General features: G+C 60.4%; 1 protein-coding gene and 1 long non-coding RNA gene across 5 annotated transcripts; one reads left to right on the forward strand and one right to left on the reverse strand.

The window, feature by feature from the left end:
- Positions 1-440: 440 nt before the first annotated feature.
- Positions 441-1,342, reverse strand: LOC144240346 (uncharacterized). Its single transcript, XR_013337684.1, has 2 exons — positions 1,188-1,342; positions 441-910 (listed from the first exon to the last, which is right to left on the reverse strand). It is a non-coding gene; the product is annotated as an uncharacterized LOC144240346 (long non-coding RNA).
- Positions 1,343-3,959: 2,617 nt separating this feature from the next.
- WDR5 (WD repeat domain 5) lies at positions 3,960-20,756 on the forward strand. Of its 4 annotated transcripts, XM_077774640.1 has the most exons (16): positions 3,961-4,076; positions 5,194-5,368; positions 6,139-6,311; positions 6,918-7,026; positions 7,306-7,379; positions 7,739-7,828; positions 8,093-8,182; positions 8,363-8,446; positions 11,584-11,639; positions 15,317-15,363; positions 17,587-17,662; positions 18,471-18,504; positions 18,639-18,728; positions 18,828-18,902; positions 19,376-19,463; positions 20,402-20,756. In XM_077774640.1, the coding sequence occupies exons 3-16, from the start codon at positions 6,231-6,233 to the stop codon at positions 20,500-20,502; spliced, it is 1,095 nt and encodes a 364-aa protein (XP_077630766.1). In that variant the 5' UTR covers positions 3,961-4,076; positions 5,194-5,368; positions 6,139-6,230; the 3' UTR covers positions 20,503-20,756. The 4 variants fall into 4 exon arrangements, with proteins under 4 accessions (XP_077630763.1, XP_077630765.1, XP_077630766.1 ...); XM_077774637.1 differs by having other exon boundaries at positions 3,960-4,076; positions 18,639-18,902; XM_077774641.1 differs by lacking the exon at positions 18,639-18,728 and having other exon boundaries at positions 3,965-4,076.
- The last annotated feature ends 2,687 nt before the right edge of the window (positions 20,757-23,443 follow it).

Below are 23,443 nucleotides of genomic sequence, written 5' to 3' on the forward strand. Positions count from 1 at the left end.
CCCGATCTAAAGCCTCGGAAAACACCCGGTTTGTTTGGATTCCCAGATCGCTTCTCGGCCTTTTGGCTAAGATCCAGTGTTTAGACTCCTGGATTTCCATGTGGCCGTCAGCTCACGGGAGCTGCCTCTTCCTCACTTGTGGGGACCCTTCTCTAACCAAGGGGATCAGCCCAGGCTGAGGTGGGGAGGGGATCTGCAGACCGAACAGGTGGGGCCTGGCATCGGAAGTCTGAGCCGCATTCCATGGATTCCTGCTAGGCTACCCGCCCAGCCCGGCCTGGGGGGCCAGACTGGTGCCCAGCACCCAGCACCACCTGGCGGGGGCCCTCCCCAGAGTAGGGTGGAAGCTAAGAGCAGACAGATTTGGCTGTGGGGGCTTTGGAGGGAGGTAGGTTAGGCTTAAGTCCATCAGGAAGTGAAAGTGAATATTCCAGGCTTCGTTAGTTCAGAGGGTCTTTATTTGGTACCTACTGAGTGCCCCTCCCAGCAGGCACTGCGGCCCTAACGGGTTGTCCCTGCTCCTATGACCCCATGTGAGGGCGGTAGGAAAGTGAACGGACCCTGCTGAGGGCCACGGTGCTGGCAGGGACAGGAAGGGGCTGAGCCTGGTGTCCTTGAGGAAGGGACAGTGCAGGGAACCATCCTGGCTTCCGTGGGATGGGGGGCTGCTGGGAATGAGGGCTTTCATTTCTGAAATCAGACGGTGCTAGGCCAGCTGGGCTCTCGGTCCCCCTCGGGAGGGTGACCCCAGGAAGGGAAAGCGATCCAGGGGACAGGAGGCTGAGCTGCTTCAGAGCGGGTGGGAGGGAGGAGGGAGTGAAGGACGGTGTCCAGGAGGTGCAGGCTGGGCAAAGGCCGAAGGAGGAGGGGCTCGGACACGCGGACCCAGTCTGACCTGCTCCCTTTGCACCTGCGAAATGGACCGGGGACGGAGACAAGGACGGTAGACAGCCAGGACGAGAAGCGGCTTTCTGGATCCTGGCGTTGGGAGTGGGTTTTCTGACTCAGGTTAGCTGAAGGCCCACTGGGACCCACGGGATGGTGGGCAAACCACCCGTCCGGAAGGGCCACGGGCAGGGGTCAGGAAAAGAGAGGGGAGCCCAAGGAGGGGGAATAGGGACAGAAGTCTCCCAAACCAGTTACCCTGGCGCAGTTACCTGGGAGAAATTAACGCAAACCCCACTGACCTGGGCTGGTGGGAGCCTTGGGGGTCTCTGAGCAGTGCCAGCAGCTCCCTGGAAAGTGAAAGTGGTGGCCCAGCAGACGTGAGCTGTCTCGTCTGGAAAGCTGGTCAGCAGTTCCTGGAAGCCCTTTGTCCCTCTTCCTCCCCAACCCTCCCTCATCAACTGCCATCGGAATTGAAAGCCCTGGAATGGTCATTAAAGGGCCAGTGCTTCCACNCCAGCGCGCTGTCCCTGGTGGAATATTTATCACCGGTGACCAAATATGGTTTTCCAAGTCCTATAAGAAGGTGATGTTCGGGGCGCCTGGGTGGCTTAGTCGGTTAAGCGTCCGACTTTCGCTTAGGTCATGATCTCGCGGTTCGTGGGTTCGAGCCCCGCATCGGGCTCTGTGCTGACTGCCAGCTCAGAGCCTGGAGCGTGTTTCAGTCTGTGACTCCCTCTCTCTCTGACCTTCCCCTGCTCACGCTGTCTCTCTCTCTCTCAGAAATAAATAAAACATTAAAAAAAAAAAAAAGATGGTGATGTTCTTAGTTTCAGCTCTGCCACTGTCACAGACCCTTGGGACACAGTTGCTCTCTCTTCTTTTACTACCGTCGGCTCTTGCTTCTCACTCATTCACTCCTCCATCCCCCCAGCGTTCATCCATGTATCCTTCCATCCTTCGTCTGTCCACCTATCCGTCCATCCATCCACCTGCCACTGTGCGTTGCATTGTCTGCCGGTTGGGAGTTGGGGCTCTGCCTGGGGCCAGTACTGGATTCCACGGTGGTGGCTGCGGGCGCTGGGGCAACTTCCCCACCTCTCTGAGACTCGGTGTCCCCGTTGTGAAGAAGAAGAAAGACACCCACTTCACAGGCTTGTTGTGAAGGTGCAGGGAATACCATGAACAAATGTACCAGAGAACGCAGCCCCTCGGTGCCCCCCCCCTTCCTCCTCTCTCCCAGCGCCGCCTGCTGAGTGCTGTGGGGACCGGGGCCAATGCGGAGGGTGCCCAGACAGGTTCAGACTCTCGGGTTGGCGAGACAGCCTCGAGAAATGTTGTCTTTTATGAAAATTGTTCACGGGAACAGGTGCATTTACCAAGTAGCTCCCGTAGGTCGAAGCACAGTCAATGTTCTGGGGGGAAAAAAATCTCCAAAATGCTCTTCCCTTCTCTGTAGTTTCCACCTGTGATTTTTCTGAGCTGGAACACATTTTGGGAGGGAAATAAAAGGATGTAAAACTTAGACGATAAAGCAAGTCACCTGCTTTTTCTAAATTGCTTTACCTGCTGTGTTATTTGGTTCTAGTATTTTAGTTGTGACCACGAGGATTGATTGCAAGAATACTTAACAGAAAGGATTTTCTCATTTTCACTAGAAGGTTCTGTCTCCTTGGGCAATACCAATTTACTTGGGAACCTGGTTTGAGTTCTGAGTTCTGGGATCTGGAAGCTTATCCGGCAGCCTAGAGGGTTGGAGGGTTGGGAGTAGTTTTGATTCAGGGCGGGGGTCTGTGGTGCACGTACACCGGGGGCGGGGGAGTGCTAGGCTGGAGGGGGTAATCCGGTAAACTTCGCCAGCAGATTTTGGATTTGGATATGAGAGCACTGGGAAGCTGGCTCTGAGTCTAAAATCAGGAGCGGGGACAGAACCGAGTTGGGGTTTGGGTTCTGACTGTTTCAGAAAGGTTTGGAAAAGGCCCACGGGAAGGCCCTGGGGCAGGGATGGAGAGAAATGGGTGCCAAGAAATGAGACAGCTGAGAGAGAGGTGATGGCTGCGTGTCTGCGAGGGGCTCAAAATCTGGTCCGGGCGGCCAGGTGCAGGGAGATGTCGTCTTTCATCCCGAGCCGGTTTTGTTAACATCTGTAGTCACAGCCAGAAGGCTCGGTGGCACCGGGCCCAAGGTGACTAGGCTTCCCAGGCACGGAGATCCACACGGAGCCAAGCCAGGGCCAGAGACTCTGCCCTGCATCCTCCTGGGGAGGCGCCTGCAGACTAGCTCCTGCGTCTGTGACAACCGCACACTTGGTCCCCTGGGCATTTCCATATCAAATGCTATTCTTTTGTTTGCGTAGGTTCCTGCGACATATTTGGTGTTTCCATCTTTAATTGGGAAGTAAGACTGCACGTTATGCTGCCTGGGTTGGGGTCGTGGAGCGGGGGAGACCTGACCGCCTCCAGGGCTGTGAGGCCCACGCGGGGAGCGGGGGAGCGCGGCGGGTGAGAATGCCCAGGACTTGGGACCCGAACACGGGCTCCAACAGGTTCCCCGTTTGCCCCAGCCCTCCCCTCGGAGGTTCCCCTTCCCTGTTTGCAACTGATGGTGACTCGCTGTCTGGGACCCTCACCGTGCAGACAGCAGAGCAGCCTGCAGGCGGGGCAGCGGGCACGGACCGTCCCTGACCATGGCTCCCTGCGGGCACCGGCACCCCCGGCCCCGCGGGCTCAGGGTCCTCGCTNGTCGGGCCCGGTCCCCCGGGGGCGGCCGCCTTCCCGCACTCCGCTTCCTTCCCCCCTCCTTTAAACGTGCCCCCACGAGAGCCCCTTGCGCGTCCCGGGACCCCCGGCGCTCACCCGAGTGGCCACTCCCCAGGGTCTCCTCCCCCAGTGGCTAGGTGACAAGCCCTCAGCCCGGGGACTGGGACTTACTCCTGCAGCCAGCTTGCATCTCCCCTGCTCCAAAGAAAGACNTAGAGCCTCGGACCACTTCCATTCTGGTGCGCCAGAGCCATTTTGGGTGATGGCAGAGACCTCCCTGCTAGCCTTCTCATGCCGGTTTCTCCCCTCCCAGGTCCGTTTCCCGAGTCCGTCAGGCCCTGTGGCAGGTGCTGTGCTAGACACGGCTCTGAGGGGGGCCCGACCCGGAGGAGGCAGATAGGGAAGCTGGAACGCAGGCCGGTTGCGGAACAGGTGGGGGAGAGCCCCATTCCCCGCTCTTGGTCTGGCCTCCAGCGAGTCACCAAGTTACCTCACCTGTGGGCCCCTTCTCGGGGTGGGGGATCCGGGAATCTGCATTTCACAAGCAGTTCAGGAGAGCCCTTAAGGTTGGGAGGCTCCGGCTTGGGTGGTCCGCCTCCTCACCTGGGTGAGGCCTGTGGGTGGTGAGGGGGGCAGGCAGCACCGAGCTGGGGAGGTGGGCTCTGAGCCGCCTTCCCTGCAGACCGGATTGCCTCCACCTTCTCCTGCCCTCCTGTACCAGCTAGTCCCTAACCAGCCTCCCTTTGATTCCTTTGCGGAATCACCTGAGGGTTTATGGAAAATGCGAGGCTGTGCCCCCCCCTTCAGTGGAAACCTGGGGCGTTGAGTCCAGAAATTGTAGTCTTAGAGGTCTCCCAGATTTTTTTGCATGGTAATGTTCTGCTAGCGCTACGGATTGGTGGATTGGGCCTGAGCCGGGAGGGGTTGGGGATCTTTTCTGTAAGATTAGCTATTGTATTCCCCGGTCCTCACCGGAGGGCTGGCGGTTTGCTGGAGTCACACCCCCCACCTCCTGGTGGGTCCCAATTTTTATGTTAAAAGGAGCTGCCCTGTTTTACCCTCAAGGGAGCCTCAAGCCTAGTAGCTTCTCCCTGCCAGTTCTCACTGCCCTTCGTCCCTCACACCTCTCTTTGCTCTTGCTGGTAGCTCTTCAGATGGTAGATTTGGCAAGTCTTTCCCCCTCTCTTCCTTAGCTACCCCCCTCCCCCACCTGTCTATCTCACCTAGGGGAAGGCAGCACTTGGGTTAGTTGGCACGGCCAGGTTGCACTGAATTTAATCGCCAAGTAGCTAGCATTTGCCGAACACCAGCTTCGTTCCTGGGCGCATTTGTGCACCCTGCCCCTCCCCCACTCCGGTCCTTGGGCTTTGGGTGCTGCACGATCCATCCTCAGGCATGCGCCCAGGTCCCCGCTACAGGTGACCGCCGGCGGCCACATCTGAGCTCTGCTCGGCTCTGCTCGGCTCTGCTGCATTGTAATTTCTCTCCCCTCCTCTGGGATGAAGACTTTGAGACGTGCTCTTTTTTGATGGCTTCCATTTTGCCTCAGTGTGACAAGGAGTCAGGCAAGCCTTCCGTCGCAAGTGCTAGAATTTACACCGTGTCAGCTCGTTAGCTGGACGGCAGGGCAGACTTTCCCGGAGCTGGACGGCCAGGCGTGTCAGCAAGGAGGTCCCGGTGGCTCCCTGTTTGAATAACGCTTTCCCTCGTTTTGGAGTCCCCAGGTGTGCTTCTGTGGGACGCGCGCAGGCTCCAGAGCGTGTTTCTGTGATGGAGCAAACGTCGCCTGCCTGCCTGCCGCACGGCCTGGGTGCTTCCACTGTCACCTGATTGAGCTGCAGCGCGAGCTTGCTTGCAGCGGGTCTGGGTGCACTTGGGGCGGCTGCAGCCTCCGGGGTGGGGTGGGGGGCTGGTTTGCGCCTCCTGGTGGGGTCTTGTTGCCTCACCAGGGACACGGCGGGCGCCTTTTGTGCTGCCTGTGTCCCGAGGCAGCTTCGTGTCTGCACCTGGCACCCAGAGGCCCCGGCAGCACCGGGGAGGTCAGGACCCCTGGGGCGCTGTCCTTGGGTGTTTTCAAGCGTGACAGTTAACGCCCCTACATCACTTGTGAGCATTTAGCCGGGTTCCCAGATTTCTGCACCCCTGCAGCTCCGAGTCCTGTAATTTGGGTGGGTTTGTTTTTCTTATGTTTCAAGGGCTCTTTGAAGAAAATTGCATTTTGTTTGCCTGGACTGGGCCGCATTCCTACGGCCCCGGTAACAGTAGGGAGCACCCTTGAAGCTGGGGCCTCCGGCGCCATGACAAAAGGGGGCCGGGGCAGGGTGTCCTCGTCTGAGAAGCGGTAGCTCAGAGTTAGGGCCACGCTTTGCCCCTCACTTTGGAACAGCATGTCTGCTTCAGAGCTCGGCAGGAGGCTCGGGTGTTTTCTGTCCTTTTCTCTGAGGGTTCCGTTTTAAAATGTGCTTTGTTTCTGGGCCTCCGTCTCCCACTGTAGGTTTCGATTAGCAGACGGCTCTTCCCACTGTGAGTCGTCGCTCGGAGCCGTGAACTCTGCTCGCGTCTCCCTGCCTGGTCGGCTTCAGAGCCATGGCAACGGAGGAGAAGAAGCCAGAGACGGAGGCTGCCCGAGCACAGCCCACCCCTTCCTCCTCAGCCACGCAGAGCAAGGTGCGTCCCCGAGGGCTCCCCGGGGAACCGCCAGGGGCACCCAGGCCGGAAACGCTCCTGGGAGATGCTGCTACAGAGTCTGCCCTCCACCCTCAGTTAGATCCTGGTTTTTTAGTCACTGACCACAGGCCTCATCAAGTGCTTACTTGCCGAGCCGAGGCTCCCCGCACCTGCCCCCTGGGAAGAGGTTTATCAACAACCTTGGTCTTGGTCCTGGTTTTAAGATTCTGTGCGGGACCCACAGAGTCCCTGATTGAGCACCCACTTGGCCCCAGGGATCTGACGCCCAGGCAGGTTCCTAGGTTCCTTCTGTAGATGCCAGGCAGCACACGGGAGCTTTTGAGCAAGGCTGTAGCCTTGACCTTTGCCTTGGGGGAGGCTGCACTTCCTGGACCTCCGTGCTGTGGCTGTGGCCGAGGGTGATTCCAGTGCTTTGGGGTGGGGTGAGGGGCGGGGTGAGGGGAAATCATGAGCTCAGGCTGAAGCACGTTCAGTGTGAAAGGTGACTTGCAGAGCGTTCTAGCAGGCACTGGGAGTATGGACGTGGGGCTCAGAATGGCGGTCACGGTGGTGCCTGTTGGATGACTAGTACTGTCTCTTCAACAGCCTACTCCTGTGAAACCCAACTATGCTCTGAAATTCACCCTGGCTGGCCACACGAAAGCCGTGTCCTCCGTGAAATTCAGCCCGAATGGCGAGTGGCTGGCGAGTTCGTGTACGTATCTATCACCAGGGCCTCGGCTCGGGGGAGAATCAGTGTGGGCTAAGACCATTGCGGGAAACTGCGTGTCCCCTGCCGTACCTGGAGCCCTTTGCCACCCCGAAGTGACAGGGGCCTGGGGGAGAGGGCGGGGCATGGGCAGCCGGTGCGGCAGGGAACACACGCAGGGCTTCTCGGCGCTCACGCCGTTTCCCCAGGGCTCTTATGGGAAGCCCAGACTCTGCACTTGGGATGTCTGGACCAGCTCGGTTCCTTTGTCTTCCTTTCTTTCAGCTGCTGATAAGCTCATTAAAATTTGGGGAGCATACGATGGAAAGTTTGAGAAAACCATATCTGGCCACAAGCTGGTAGGTGTGCACCCTGTATGCTGAGACTGCCGGCCGGGGCGGTGCCAGCGGTCCCGGGGTGGGGGGCATCCCTGAGGCTCGGCTGCTTAAGAGCGAAGCTTTTGCCCTGAGGATTTGGAATATGTTGCCTCTTGATTTTTAAGCAAATACCCTTGCCCTTCCCAGACGAGTCTGCCTGAGCGCAGGAGAACGGGGGGGCTCTGGGCCCCATGTGGCCTCCCGTCCCTGTGGCCAGCGGTAGCTCAAGGGTTGGGACACGGGGCGATGTGCTTCATTATCTTTCGGTGGATGTTCTGGCTTCTGCCGGTTAACTGCATTTTGTCCTGGCAAGGTGGTGACCCTGTGTTTTCGCTCCCCAGGGAATATCCGATGTGGCCTGGTCGTCAGATTCTAATCTCCTTGTTTCTGCCTCCGATGATAAAACCCTGAAGATATGGGACGTGAGCTCGGTAAGCCTCCCTCGGCCTCCCTCCCCGGGTAGCTTGTGTGTGTGTGGCGATGGGCACAGCTGGAGTTGAGTCTGGGGACCAGTCTGGCACCGTCCAGGGGGTGGTCCTGCGCGCCGGTGCATGGTGCATGTGCCCTCAGGCTGCCTCCACCTCGGTGTCGGTGGGCGTGGCCTGCTGCTGCCATTTTCGGAAATCCGCGCCAGCTGCTGCCATTTTCGGAAATCCGAGCCAGGAGTGCCTTAGTCCCGCAATACTTGCCTTTAGGGAAAGTGTCTGAAAACCCTGAAGGGGCACAGTAACTACGTCTTTTGCTGTAACTTCAACCCCCAGTCCAACCTCATCGTCTCGGGCTCTGTAAGTGTGGTGCCTTCTGGGTGGGGGCGGGGTGTGCCTGACTGCAGCCTGGGGCTCGGGACTTGAGCCTCTGACATCAGTGCTGGGGGACGAGGGGGGTTGGTGGTGCCAGGGCTTGGCTTCCAGAGGACTCTGCTGCCCGCCTGTGGGGCGGTTCTAACCTCTTCTTTTGGTCTTCAGTTTGACGAAAGCGTGAGGATATGGGACGTGAAAACCGGAAAGTGCCTCAAGACCCTGCCTGCACACTCAGACCCTGTCTCAGCTGTAAGTCCCGCCGGGCCCAGGAGACACAGCCCCCCCCCCGCCGCGGCAGGACGGGAGGAGGGGCAGAGGGGGCACTGGGGACCCCGGGAGAGGTCTCCTAGCCTTGGGCCCATAGCACAGGCAGGCCGGGGGGGCGGGTTAGGTGGCCCCAAACTGAACCCCAGATCAGGCGGCTAGGCCTGAAGCGGGGCCACATGCTGGGCCGTGCGGCCTCAGAGAAGTGAGTTTTGAGTGGAGTTGGCTTTGACTTGTGGGGTGGTGGTGGAGGAGGCGGGGACGACCCGGGGAGCCGGCGGCAGGCTGTGCTCTGCGTTCACGCTGTGCAGGGGGAACGTGCAGCGTTCAAGGGCACGCCCGCTCACAAACCACCGTGCCTGAAAGCGGCCAGACGATTCCTTTTTTTGCTAGCAAAGAGCCTGGAGCTGCTTCTTGGCCAAGTTTGCCTTTCTTTGCAAAGGGGAAGGGACCATGTAAACATTGTGCTGCTTTCTACTGAGCAGATGGTCCTTTTCACTTTCTGAGGTGGTGTAGGTGAGCGCTTTTAAAGCATTTTCCGCCTCGGGAAGGCTGTTTTGCCCAACCGAGCCCATTCGCAGAGCCCTGATAACACAGAGGACACACGGGTGCTGCCGGCAGTGGCCCTGAGGATGTCCAGCTGGCGCCTGGGGCTCAGGGGAAGGTGGTTCGCCAGGGACATGGGCTGACCAGGCCCAAGCTCTGCCACCACTGTGGACTCGCGGTGCCTGGAGTGCAGACTCAGAGACGGGCTTGGCTGTGACCGAGGGAAGGACCTGGGAGACGAGTTGCGATGATGCACAGGAGCCGAAGGAGCTCTGTCTGCTATTCGGTGGCGGCGGGGGCTGCAGGCGGGACCCGGAGATTAGACCGTGCTGTGGTGTGTGAAGTTTTTGTTTCCTACTGAAGTGGGGAGTGCTCGTTAAAAAGAAAAAAGGGAGCAGCCTGGGTGGCTCAGTCGGTTGAACGTCACTTTGGCTCAGGTCATGATCTCATGGTTTGTGGGTCTTGAGCCCCGCGTCGGGCTCTGTGCTGACAGCTTAGAGCCTGGAGCTGCTTTGGATTCTGTGTCTCCCTCTCTCTCTGACCCTCCCCTGCTCACGCTGTGAGTCTTTCTCTCTTTCTCAGAAATAAATAAAACATTTAAAAAAAGAAAAAAAAAGGGCAAACAAAGGCAGCAAGTAGAGAATCAGAGAATCAGAGACTCCTGAGGGCTCACCCTCCAGGGTCTGCTGCTCACGGCTTCTCTGCCCTCTGAGGTGTTTCGGGTTTTTAACTACATATTTCCCAACATACTCCCTTGAGTAGTGGTGAGGGTGGCCCGCCACCGCGCTGCAGCAGTCCGCCCACTTGGAAGGGTTCCTTGGGCGGCTGTGGCGTCCATGCCTGGACCCTGGGGCCTCGGGCCTGGGGGGGTCTCGGGCCTGGGGGGGCCTCAGGCCTGGGGCGCCTTGAGGGCAGCGGACCCTCCCCAGGCACTTGTAAGTCGCACTTGACCCTGAGGAGTGTGGTGGGCGTGTTGAGCCAGCCTAGCACGCTTGCGTGATGCTCCTGTAGGGTGGACTTGAGGTGACGGCGTGTGAAGGCTCTGCAGCCCTTGGGGACCCGCATCAGCTCGTCCGTGTCTGGCACAGCGGGTTTTGGTAGAATGTTTTGTGAATCCAAAGACAGGGACAAACGGTGTTGGACAGACTGCCGTGAGGTTTCAAGTGACCTTGAGGGGCTCGCGCGCGGGTGCTTACGGTCAAGTAGCTGGCGCCCCGGCTCCTGGTCCTCTCAGGTGCCTAGGGACCTCACGGGACCGAGTGGGCCTGCGCAGAGGCCGCCCGCCGCGCGTGGCAGTCTCGCTGTGAGCCCAGGTCACGTGGCACCTTGACAACTCTACTCTTCGTCTTCGAGGACGTGATGTGACGGGCGGGAGCGGGCCGTGCCTTGCTGGTGACTTTCAGTACTGCTTACGTGCTGAGGTGATCCCTTAGCTGCGTAGAGGTCATTTCCCCTGTTACTTTCCTGCGGCAGCTGCTGGAGCGTAAAGGTATCTGCGTGGCGGGCGGGGCTCCTGGACGGAGGCGCGGGGTCGTCCGCGTATCCTGGCCCAGGGTCCCAGGGTCATCCACAGCCGCTGAGAACGTGTCAGCAGGTGCTGGGTCGGAACTTTGTTTCACAAGCTGTCGTGGGGCGCATGGACTTGCCCCCAGGGGGCACCCAGCAGAGTCTGGGGATTGTTCCGGTCGTCAAAACTGGGTGCTACCGGCATTTTGTGAGTCAAGGGCAGGAAGTGACCACCGAGGGCAGCCCTGGAGCAGAAGAGCCGTGGCGGGCTGGGCAGTGGTGCCGGGCAGGGGCGTCACTCGGGGCGGCAGAGGCGAGCACACGGCCCTTGGTGCGGCTCTGTGTCCTGTAGAGAGCATTTGGCAGGCAGCAGAGACAGGACCACCTGCGACAGGTGTGAACTGACGTCACGGGTCCTTTAGTCCCCCCAGGGCTCAACTGGAAAAAAGCAGGAAAGAAAAGCACAAATATCAGACAGTTGTCAGGTTGCCATTTCTTTCCGTGAAGGCGAGTGTCGCTGCTCGGGGAGGGCGGGGTCAGAAGGTGTCGGAGGGGGGTCGGACCAGCAGATACGGGCTCAGGCGCCCGGTTCTCGCGTGGGCAGCGCACCGCGCCCCTGCGGTCCTTACCCGACGAGTGGGTTTTCTCTCCTGGCGTTTCTGTCCAACAGGAGGTCAGGGGAAGTGGTTTTCAGCGGTCGCCCGGGTCAGGCCGGCAGGGCCCCTCTCTGGCTCTGGGTCGTGCTCGTGTCTTTTCAAGGACGCCTTTTGGAGTAGGTGATTTAGCTCCTTGACCCGCGTTTCAGTGGGATTCCTTTCAAAGTTCGGTCGTCCGTGGTGAGGCCAGGGGACCGTTGCTGGACACGCCAGGTGAGGTCACTCTGTCCGCGTAGCCCGTGTGTCTCTCAGTGTCCACAGGAAGTGAGGAGGATTGGGAGCAGGCGGTGGCTCCGTCGTTTGCTCTGCGCTCGGCAAGACGCCCATGCGTTTGTGCAGGACACCGGTGAGTGGGACGCGGTCTGTGTTCATCCCTGGGAAGTAAGTGTCCTTTTTCCTCCACTCTGTTCTCAGGTTCATTTTAATCGGGATGGATCCCTGATAGTGTCAAGTAGCTACGACGGGCTCTGGTAAGTGCAGAAATGTACCTTTTTCTCAGCATATATATGTGTTTGCTTATTTTTAAATGTTTATCTTGAGAGAGAGCGAGAGAGAGAGCGAGAGCGAGCGAGCAGGGAGGGGCAGTCAGAATCTCAAGCAAGCTCCACACTGTCATCACGGAGCCCAATGTGGGGCTCGAACTCACGACCTGAGCCGAGACCGAGAGCTGGAGGCTTGACAGACTGTGCCCCCTGGGCGCCCCAGCAAATATTTATTTAAAGGCGCTGTTTTGGCCCCTGGGGGGCAGCAGTCACAGCATCACAGGGCTGTGGCAGACGGATACGCAGCAGCCCCTGCGTCGGTATGGACCGCGGGATGGGGGGGGAGGAGGGCTCCTGTGGGGGGGGGGGGCCTGGGGACGCGCTCCTGTTCAGGACTCCACTCCTGGTGGGCACGGACGAGTGTGCTGGACAAGGTCAAGGGCACGGGTGGCATGCGGACCCCGGGAGGACCTGCCTCCCCTCCTGAGCGGGTGGAGCGGAGACCCCACCACAGAGGAGGGAGGAGGCCGAGGGGATGTCGTCTCGTGTGGACCGTCTGTACAGGCTGCGTGAACCGCACGGGGCTTGGAACCTAAGTGCTGAGGAATCTTCCGGAGACGGGAGGGAAGACGTGGAAGTGAACGTTATGTAACGTGGCTGACTCCGTGGCGGGGGCAGAAGTGTGNCCGGGCTCTCCAGGCTGGGTCCCCGGGAGGGGCGGCAGCGTGCAGGCCCGAGGAGAGTTGCGGATTCTGAGGCAGGGAGGCGTGCTGGGAGTTGGGCTGTGCTTGGTACGGAGGGAAACTGAGCAGGAGACGGGTAACCAGATACCGTAGAGGTGAGAGCTGGAGCGGTGCTGCCGGGCGGTGGCCGCTGGTGCCCGCGGGTGGGCCGCCGGGCGCGACTGAGAAAGCCTTCTGTCTCTTGTTCTCTTCAAATTTTACTTATTTTCATTTATTTTAAATTTTTAACATTTATTCATTTTTGAGAGGGACACAGAGCATGAGCAGGGGAGGGGCAGAGAGAGGGAGACACAGAATCCGAAGCAGCTCCAGGCTCCGAGCTGTCAGCACAGAGCCCGATGTGGGGCTCGAACCCATGGTCAGATCATGACCTGAGTGGAAGTCAGACGCTTAACTTACTGAGCCACCCAGGCGCCCCTTGTTCTCTTTTCTGGTTAAAAACGTGTATCTTTCTGTTTGTTTCCCAAGTTTATTTAGGGAGACAGAATGGGAGAGGGACAGAGAGCAAGAGAGAAGGAGAGAGGTTCTCAAGCAGGCTCTGTGCTGCCAGTGCAGAGCCGGGCTCAGGGCTTGAACTCATGAACCGTGAGATCATGACCTGAGCCGAAATCAGGAGTCAGACACTAACCGACTGAGCCCCCCAGGCGGCCCCCCACCCCCGCTGTCCTGTCTTAGAACAGAATTGTAAGAGGAGGTTTGGAACAGAAGCTGGGTGAATGGTGTTGGGCAGGCGCAGAGCAAGGTGACGTCCACGTCCGTGGGACGAAAGGTCGAGCGACACCGGGAGCAGAGAAGCGTGGAGCGAGCAGGCGCAGCTCCTGGGAGGCCTGTGCTCCCAGCACATGTGGGGTCTCGGGCCGCATCAACTGCCCGCTGTCTGCATCGCTCTTCGGAAGAACGTGGGGTCTGGCGGTCAAGAGCGGAGGCTACGCCCCCCTCCCCCAAAAGGAGGAGGAGAGTTGTAAACAGACGGAGAAAGGGGAAAAAATGATGGGGAACTTGAAGACCCAGGTGTCAGCCCTTAGAAGCTCAGTGAGGACATGGTGAAGATAAGCGGGGTGCAAACGGGATGCAGAGTGCAGATGCGGCAGGTCCGGGGACGGGAGGAGGGGACCGCTTCTCTGCCCCCCGCCTCTGGGTGGCTCCCGGTGCTGGGTTGGCCGCGGAAGGCCTGCAGGTGGCCTGGGGCTGGCGTTCTGCCGCCCTCAGCCGCCCTCAAGGCTGTGGATGTGTTGGGACCACAGAGCAAGAGGGCGGCCTTGGTGTGACGCGCGTGGGGGCCTGGCCTGCCCCTCCTCCCCAGGCTGCATAGCGGGTCTGGAAAGAAATCCACGGAGGATGCTGCTGGGCAGTGTCAATGTCGGGATCCCACGGAAGCCGCGGGCAGAGCCCACAGCGCGTTGAAGGTCGTCCACGACCACGTGTGTTTATCGAACGGCGAGAGGTTGTAGTAACGTGATTGATGCCAGAGAAATCTGTCACCCGACCACGTCTCCACGAGTGAAGGCAGACCTCCCTGGTTTGTCACTGGTGGAGGCCGGGTGGGGCCCGCCAAGGGCTGGCTGCCACCCCCGGTACGACTCTAGCAAAGAGGCCTGTGCGGCAGACTTTACTGGAAACTTTACTGTGTTTACAAGAAGCAGTAACACGCTTCTTGTAGTAAAGTCAGGAGCAGAACAGGCCCGCTTGCCTCTTCCCTCAGCGTCTGGAGTCCCCAGTTAACGGGTAGGAAAGTAGAATGAGCCGCAGGAGAGCTGCAGGAGCTTCCCCGTGTGGGGACGATCTACTTGTCTTTAAATTTTTTTTTTTTTAATGTTCTATTTATTTCTAGGAGAGAGAGAGAGAGCGTGAGCGGGGGGGGGGGTCAGAGAGAGAGGGAGTCACAGACTGAAACAGGCTCCAGGCTCTGAGCTGGCAGTCAGCACAGAGCCCGACGCGGGGCCTCGAACCCACGAACCGCGAGATCATGACCTGAGCGAAAGTCGGACGCTTAACCGACTAAGCCACCCAGGCGCCCCCAATCCACTTGTCTTTAAAACTTAAGAGCCACTGACCTGGCACTTGACCAGCGCTGACCCTCACCCTCACGGCGGCCTTGCCCCGGGACCTCGCCGTCCCCACTTGGCGATTGGGGAGCAGGGTCAGAACTGAACACTTCAATGGTTGTCCCCCCAGTGTAGGTGGGGAGGTGGCAGCTGGGACCCGCAGAGCCCAGTGCCGGGGCGTCCCTCCCAGCAGAGGGACCTGGTGGGGCGGGCAGAGCGGAGCGGGTTGCGGGAGCCCACTTGCCGCCGCCCCCCAAGCCCAGTCCCCAGCGGCCAGGGACATGGGGCACCGTCCCAGACAGGGGCACACGTTGGCAGGGGTGGGCAGCTGGGAGAGGACTTTGGGAAGTAACGTGCCAGCCTGTGATCCAGTGGCCTCAGTGCGGGGCAGGGGCTGGTATACGGGCGTCTGCTGCTGAGGACGGGACGGGTGGGCGGCCGTCGCAGACCCGCTGAAGCTGGCCCGTGTGTTCTGGGGCCGCGGCTCCCGGCACCCTTCGTGACTAGAGGGATGTCCGGAAAGTCCCCTGCACTAGTTTTGGGGTCTGTGAAAACCAAACCCTCTTCTGGGCGACTTGGGATGTTTGTGCCAGAAAACCAGTCAGGCTCCCGGTGCCCTGTGCCACGGCCTCTGTTCCCGGTGTCCCCCGTGACCCCCGCGTGCTGGTGACCCAGCTGCCAGGGGTGGAGCAGGTGCACGTGCCCACTCTGGCCCCAGGGGAGGGGAGTTGCCCGATGAATGACACGCGGAACAGTTGAGAAAATTGGACGACGACTTGGGGGTCCGTCCCCAGGTGTTGGTTTGCCAAGGACCCCGAGCTGTCGGGCCGCTTGCGGGGCTCGTGCATACAAACCTGCTGCTGGTTTTGCGTTGCAGCCGCATCTGGGACACCGCCTCGGGCCAGTGCCTGAAGACCCTGATCGGTGAGTGCTGCCGCCGCCATGTGCTTCCAGGCTGGGCGTCCTCCGAGTGGCTGTCGCCGGGCCAGCTGCTGAGCCGCCTGCGCCGTTCCCCGTCCTCCATCTGGCGTGGTTTTCGGGAAGCCCTCTCTCTCTTCTGTCCTGGATCTGCTCCCCCTGGGAGGGACCCTCCCCTACTGACCGATTCCGGCTCCTTCCGGGTGGCCTCTGGCCCTGCCAAGTCCCCTCTCCAGGCTGGGCCCTGCGCCCTGTCCCCTGAAGGCCCTGGGAGTCCTTTGGACCCTCTGCCTTCCCTTGGCAGAGCCTGGGAGCAGTGCCGCCAGGCAGGGTGTATGTGTGGCCGGAGGGTGGGTTCTGGGCCCCTGCAGGGCCCCGGATCCCCGAGGTGATGGGGAGGGCGTCCTGGGAGGGTTTTGAGGAGCTGGATCCCCTGGGGTCAGCCCGGAGGGTCCCTGTGGTTCCGGGCTCAAATGTGAGGTGGGGCGGATGGGGCCCAGCTCTGTGCTCCAGGGGGAGCTGGGCAGGGGCCCCGGGGAGAGGTCTGGCCCACCGACCCCCCCCAGGAGGTGCTGCACGGGCTGTTGCGGGAACACGTGTGGCCTGATGACGTGTGGGCTCGGGCAGCGTAGCCGAGCGCCCCGGGCTGGGTGACTTAGCAGAGACTCCTCCCCGCGTCCTGGGTGCTGGCACCTGAGAGCCCGGCACGGGCAGGCCTGGTATCTCCTCGACCTTCCTGCTGTGTCTTCACGTGGCCCCTCCTCTGAGTGCGTTCCTGGCCCCGTTCTTTCTCCCTCGTACAGATGCTTCGGGTCCCTGCACCAGCCTCTTTTTAGCTCTGGCTCCCCCTGCAAGGCCCAGTCTGCATGCACAGCCCCACTTGCTGACCTGTGAGGGTCAGGACTTACACGTGGGAATTTGGGGATGGGAACCGTTATGCCCATGACCGTGGCCTTTGTGCTTTTTTTTTTTTTTTTTGGTTTATGAGGTTTATGGTTTATCACCTTTTTGGTGCTATGGCCTTACACTGAGTCCATAGCATCTGTCCCCAGAGGCCTGGCGAGGCTACCTCTTTCTGGTGGGGAAGTGCCATCGTTTGCGCCACTGAGGCCACCTAGCACTTGTCTGTGTCAAGTGTCCCTACATTTATGTGATTCTCGGGGCGCCCTACCCCATAGGCAGGCGGGATACTGAGGCCTGGAAAGCCCAGTTAGCCGCCCGGCAGGGAGCAGGTGTGAGCCCGGACCTGCAGCCCCGCAGCCCTGCCGGGAGGGCCTAGCCCAGCCCTGCCCCGCTCTGGCGGGGTCTCGTGAATCAGGACTTTGGGGGTACAGACCTGGTACGACGGCCCCGTGTCTGCATTACGGGGCTGCCTTCCTGCCGGGCCCTGTAACCGGGGACGGCCCTGCGTGGCCTCACACCTTCTCGTGTGCTCTTGCAGTGTCTGCGGCCTGTCGCAGGGAGCAGCGGCCCCTGGCGCACGGGGGCCGGGTTCCTCGAGGTGGTAATGCACGTACCGCTCTCCCTGCTCCGGCACCAGGGTGCACGGCCCCGGTTCCGTCCCTCTCACCTGGTGTGGGGGGGGTGCACACCTCCCGATGTGAGGGTCACAGGGCCGTCGTCCGGCCGCGAGTGCTGGCCTCGTCCTTGGTGGCCCCTGACGGCGGTTCTCACCCAGCTCCCCGGGCTGCCAGGTGGGGAGCCTGCAGCCCCGAGTGCAAGGACGTGGCTCTCCTGCCAGAAGGTGGTTTCTAGAGAGAACGGACTACCCGTTTGCCCTTACAAGGTGACAGAAACTGAGCTGATTCACCCAAGTTCTCCCTCAGTGGAGATACTTTCCCAGCTCAGCGGGCCGTCTGCAAACCTTACTCCACGTGAGGGCGCTGACCCCGTGTCCACTTACCGACCCCGTGTTGGCAGAAGGCCGGGCGCCTGAGTCTGATTTGCCTCAGGCCCTTTCTTTGCTCCTGGAGCCCTGGTGGCAAGTGGGTTGTTGGGCCCCCGTCAGGGACCTGAGAAGCATCGAGGAGAACGGGCCGCTGTGACCGGCACAGGGACGGGTGAGGGGGGGTGTCTGGGTCCTCGGGGGCCCGTTCTGGGTGGTGGTGTGGGCACTGGTGGCAGTGTCCCCACTTGGGCGGTCCTGTGTGGTGACGGGGCCGTTCCCGTCGTCTGCGGGGCACCGGCCCGTCGCTCGTGTGTCAGCCTGTCCCTGCGTTCTCCGTGCAGATGACGACAACCCTCCCGTGTCTTTTGTGAAGTTCTCACCAAACGGCAAGTACATCCTGGCCGCGACCTTGGACAAGTGAGTGTTCCCGCCTCCCCGTGGGGCGGGCCAGGGACACCTGTTTCCCACCAGAATCACACTCAGGAAGGTGGAAGGGGTTTCCATCAGTACGTGGTCCTCGCGTTTCTCAAGACGGCCCCGTCTCTGCTGGTGGCCGGGTCTCAGGACTGAAGAAGGGTTTGGGGTCCAGGTTTCTCTGTGGTGACTCTGTGGCCAGGGCAGCCCCTCCTCCAGGCACCGCTGTCTGCAGGAGGGAGGGGACAGGTGGCCTCCGCGCTGCCTCTGTCTCCACCTGCAAGCCCGTGGGTGGCGGCCCAGCAGACTCTGGGGCAGGCAGTCCCCTCACTGGGCGGCCCACCAGCATCTTTGTGCAGCTGGCCAGCCCTCTCGGGGCCACGCCTGCCCCCAGGCTTGCTCTAGGGCCCCGTGGTCCGCACTTCTTGTCCGCGTCCTTGGGAAGAGTGAATTCCTACCCAGGGAGGAGGGGATTCTCTGCAGCCGCTGAAATCTGCTCTGGATGTTTCTGCAGCCAAAGCTCCCCACCGCCCTCTTGTAGCAGGAACGAGCCCCTTACCGAATCGGGGAGCCCCCGGCAGCCTCTGTTCGGCGGCAGAGCTTGGTAGTTCTTTGCTCTGTAAGCGCGTGGGGCTCTCGTGCGTGATGTCCTCAAACCAGTGTGTGAGCCCGCAGTGCCGGGCACCCGCACCTGGCCCCTGGCCTTGCCCCGCACGTGAGCCCACAGGGGTGCGCGGTGATGGCAGACCTGCCCCCGCGCAGGGTGACCCCCTGGCGTGCAGGTGACTCACCCCTTCTCTCTGCCTTTCAGCACCTTGAAGCTCTGGGACTACAGCAAAGGAAAGGTGAGCGCTGGGCGGGGGGGGCTCGCAGGGTCCGGGCTGTGGCCGTGGCCGGCGGCAGAGCTGAGCCGGGGTCTGAAGCAAGAGGGGCTCGGGAAAGCGGCCTTCATCAGGTTGGCCCGGTGCACGTTTCTCAGACTCGGGACTTAGCAGATCGCGAATCTGCAAGTTACAGCTTCGGCCGCGTGACTTTGCGCGGTATCTCTGGAGTGCTTTTCAGAGCTAAGGTTAGTCGGCCGCGAGACGCCTGCACTGCAAACGCGAGAATTGTCCAGAGTGCAGGGACTCCGGGACGTGTTGAACATATGGTTCTCTTGCCTTCTCAGTGCCTGAAGACCTACACCGGCCACAAGAACGAGAAGTACTGCATTTTTGCAAATTTCTCCGTGACTGGCGGGAAGGTGAGTTTTCTCCCGGTTCAGGAGCTTCTCGCCCTCTCCAGCCGTCCTGAGAGGTGACTCTGTCACAGCCCGGCTTACATGGCCACAGACGCTCCTCTGCGCCGGCGGAACAAAGCAGGTGCCTCCGTGACGGACGGCCTTTCTCGTCTGCTCCCGGACGCGTCCCTTCGTCACAGAGGCAGAGGGCTTGGGCAAGGTGCTCTCCGTAAGCGCCTTGCTGCTCAGAAGCATAGGCGTCCTCCCCACAGGCTGCTCGGCCCCCCCTCCTTCCAGCCCGGGGTCCCGCTCAGGCCCACCCAGGTGGGGGCATGACTTGAGCGGGTGGTGGCGTTGGGCAGAGATGGATGTGACCCTGAGGGAGTGGTGATTGGAGAAAACGTTTCAGGTTCCAGGAGCCTCTGGCGGCCCAGTGCGGGCGGAGGCGGGGCGGGGGCGGCTCTGACCCGGCTCTCTCCCCCGTCTTCCCATTCCAGTGGATCGTGTCTGGTTCCGAGGACAACCTCGTGTACATCTGGAATCTGCAGACCAAGGAGATCGTGCAGAAGCTGCAGGGCCACACAGGTGAGCTCGAGGCCGCGTGCGGGCCGTGACGGTTCCTGGGACGCCAGGGTGGTGGTGTTCCGCCTGCGACTGTGGTTCTTCCTTGTCCTCTGGCCTGGGCCGCCGCCAGTTTGCCAGTAGTTGGCAGGGGGCTTTGTCCGAGCTCCCATCTGGCCTGGGCCAGCCTCACCTTTAACCTCTCAAAGGCCACACAGGCTCCGTGGCTTCCTATGCGGACGTGGCCTGTGCGTCTGTCCCACGTCAGGACAAGTGCAGGGCAGGGCACGTCCGCTGTGGCCTAGAGGCTGCGGCTCCTCCCTGCGGGCCTGCCGCTCACACCCCTCGGCCGTGAGGGGCCGCCTGTGCTGGTCCCCCTCCCTCGGGTGGAGGGTGATTGTCAGATCCTTTAAAAATTTGGTGAAAGTGCTGTACTCTCGTCCCTTAAAGTCCCCTTCACCCACTGGGGACACAGCTCAGACCTAAAGTCCAGCTGTGACTTTGTGTGGCCGGCCCACGTGGCCCAGCGCCTTGGGAGCAGCCCCGTGCTTCTGTCGCTCTAGGCTCCTGCTGTGGGCAGGACACTCAGGCCCCTTTGAAGCCACACGGGAAGAGGGAAAGTTCTGGAATTAGCCCCAGGTGCCAGCACACAGAGGCAGGCGGCTTCCTGGTGGGGGCAGAGTGTGCCCGTTCTCAGCAGGGGTGGAGGGGCGGTGGGAGTGGGCACGTCCCCACAGCAAGGCAGATGCTCCCGTGTCCCCCCCGGGTACCGCTGCCCTGGCCCAGGCCCTGGCGAGCCGTTGCGGCTGTGCCAGTGCGGGCGCCTCCTTCCCGCTGTCGGTCTGGCCTCCGTGCTCCCTCGAGGCGTCCCTGGCACAGGCAGCACAGTCAGCAGTGGGAGCATGACCCTGGGTGGCAGAGCGGGTCCTTGCACCCGGGCACAGGGCAGCTGTCTGTTCCAGACGTCGTCATCTCCACGGCCTGCCACCCGACGGAGAACATCATCGCCTCGGCCGCGCTGGAGAACGACAAGACCATTAAGCTCTGGAAGAGTGACTGCTAGGCGCCGCGGGGGCTGCCGGGAAGGCGGCCGGCCAGGAGCAGCGCGGCGTCTGCGGGGGCTCCTCCATCTGGGCCGGGGCGGAGCCACCGCCGGGGACGACGTGGCGGAGGGCGTGTTTAGCACCAGAAGGTTCTACAAGTTGCTGGTGACATTTCTTGTCGATCCCTCTTACTGGGGAAGTTTCTAGTCTGTATTGTGTTCAAACAGAGTCCACGCAAATTTTTAATTTTTTATTACAGAAAGGTGAAGTTCAATTTATCATGAGTTGTGTTTTTTACCAGTAAATGTTCTGTACCTTCTTCGGTATCTTATTACCCNACCCCCCCCAGTCTGTCCAGTAGCTGCTCTGGCGACACGGTCCGCGGTTCCTGCTGCAGCCGTGCCCAGGGTGTTCAGTCTTTACGGAAAACACCGACCACTGTAAGGTTCTCCGTGTACAACCCTCTGTACATGGGAGTTGGTGGTCCCCGTGCGGACGGCGTGGCCTTGCACTAGTAGCTCCCTGTGTCCCCCGTGTTGCCCACGTGCACCACCACGAGCTGTAATAAAACGTAGGAGTCTGTACACCTGTGGCGACAGAGTTCTCACTCGAAGCCTGTCTGCATTTGACCTTCTCACGAAAAGTCTCCCTGGCGGCGGGAAGTTGAGGATCCCCTCGTCGCCCCCGGGAAGCCTGACGCTCCAGAGCGGGGCTCCGGTCCCCGTGTGGGCCGGGAGTGTGGGGGCCCCGGAGCAAACCCGGGAAGGAGCCGGCGGCCCTCACGGGTGCCGTTGCATGTCGCAGGGGGCCGTGTGCACAAAGGCCGGGCTGTAGGAGGCCCCAAGGCTGCAGGTCCAGGCTCAGCCCCGGCTGGGTTCGTCCCCTCACTGCCAGCCCCGGGACCCGTGGGCTTCGTTGGGTTCTTGGGGCCTGCACGGCATGGGGAGCCGATGCCGCCCACCCTGGCGGGCAAGGGCGGGCGCCTCCAGGGTGCAGCTTCCCGCAGGGGGGAGGGGAGAGCGGGGTGGGGGGGCGGTGCTGGGATCGCCTGGNGGACCCCTGTGTGCCACAGGCCCCCCTGCCCCGCCTTTCCTGGGTCCCAGGTGCTGGGCTGGGGAGGTGGGGGCTGCTGTCTGGCTTCCTGGCCCCCCGGTGGCTGTGGTTGCTCAGACGGGGGTGACGATGCCAACAGAAGGCATCTGGAAACAGGCTCCCTTCTGTCCCCCGTCCTCCCCCCCGGAGGCGGGCGCCGGGTGGCCCGTCTGTGCCGAGAGGAAGTGCAGTAAAACACAGTCCGCGCTCGGGGCCGGGGAAAGCCGCTTGGCCGCGTGTTTTGGTAGGAAGGGCGGAGGCTGCGTGTCGCCAGCGTCGCAGAGCCCTTGGGACTGTGTCATTGGTTCTGCCGTGACCGCTCGGCCCCCGGAGCAGAGAGGACGGGGAGCGCCCGCCGTGGATATAGTTTATTTTTTCTACGTTTGAATCTCTGTTGTAGATTTGTGTAAAAATACATTCTCTCTTAAAAATAAAGATTTTCACGTCTTGTAATTTTGTCCCAGAAGACTTGTTTTTACCTTTCTTAACAGGCAGCTGTTTGGGGGTGGGCGGCGGGCAGCTCACAAGGCCCTTCCGCTGCTCGGGCAAGCGCGCTCCCCAGGAAAGCTCGTAGCGATGAACAACTACCTTTTCTTACTGTGAAAGTTAACTATTTGTGCTAATTACGGACAGCGTAAAACATAGGCAAAGAACATAAGCCCCCTGGATTCCTGCTGCCACTCACACTTTGGGGGATTATCTGCTGGTGGACTCATCAAACATACAAAAGTTTTGTTGGGGACCGTCTCAAGCATATGTAGATGGAGGGAACATCTCCCTGGCTTTATCTTTCAGCTTTTTTTTTTTTTTTTTTTTTAAGCAATCTACCCCCATGTGGGGCTTGAACTCATGACCCCCAGGATCAAGAGTTGAAAATTTCACCAACTGCACCAGCCAGGTGCTGCTCAACTTCAGCTTGTGACACATCTTGTTTCCTGTGTCCCTCCTGGGTGGTTTTATTAATCCCACGCATTTGATGACTTAGGCCGTGAACACACGGTGTCTGTAAAAGGTAATTCTCCAGAAGCTTTGGCACAGAACCATTTTCACTCCTAAAAGGGTGCGTGAGAGCATGTGAGGGGCAGAGACAGGAAGAGAGAGAATTCTAATTTTTTTTTAATGTTTTATTTCTGAGAGAGAGAGAGAGAGACAGCATGAGCAGGGGAGAGTCAGAGAGAGAGGGAGACACAGAATCTGAAACAGGCTCCAGGCTCCGAGCTGTCAGCACAGAGCCCGATGTGGGGCTCAAACCCACAAACCGTGAGATCGTGACCTGAGCTGAAGTTGGACGCTTAACCGACTGAGTGCCCCCAGGCGCCCCGAGAGAGAATTCTAGGCAGACTCCACTCTGCCAGCACAGAGCCCGATGTGGGGCTCGAGCCCACGAACTGTGAGATCACGGCCTGACCTGAGCTGAAATCGAGAGTTGGATGCTTAACTGAGCCCCCAGGCGCCCCTGAAATACTAATTCTTAAGTATCGATGTCCAGCTTTCCACAGTCGTCTAAATAGCTATGTGTATGCATAGGCACACACGTGTGCATGTTCATGTGTGTACAGGTGCGCACGCACACATGTTCACATGCACCTGCCCCACATGCTCATGGGCATTCGTGTGTACAGGTGCACGCACACAGCGTATGTGTTCACATGCATGTGCCTCAATGCTCTCGCATGCACAGTCGTGTGTACACGTATGTTCACATGCACGTGCCCCACATGCTCATGCACATGGTCACATGCACAGTTGTGTGTACAGGTGCACACACGCTGCTGCCACACACATTTGCACACGCGTACATGTTCGTGTGCACACGCGTGCACGCTCACCTGTGCTACACGGCTGGCTGGTGTGAGCCAGGGCCCCAGC

This window comes from Crocuta crocuta, unplaced genomic scaffold, assembly GCF_008692635.1.
Source record: "Crocuta crocuta isolate KB4526 unplaced genomic scaffold, BGI_CrCroc_1.0 scaffold458, whole genome shotgun sequence".
Taxonomy (NCBI): Eukaryota; Metazoa; Chordata; class Mammalia; order Carnivora; family Hyaenidae; genus Crocuta; species Crocuta crocuta.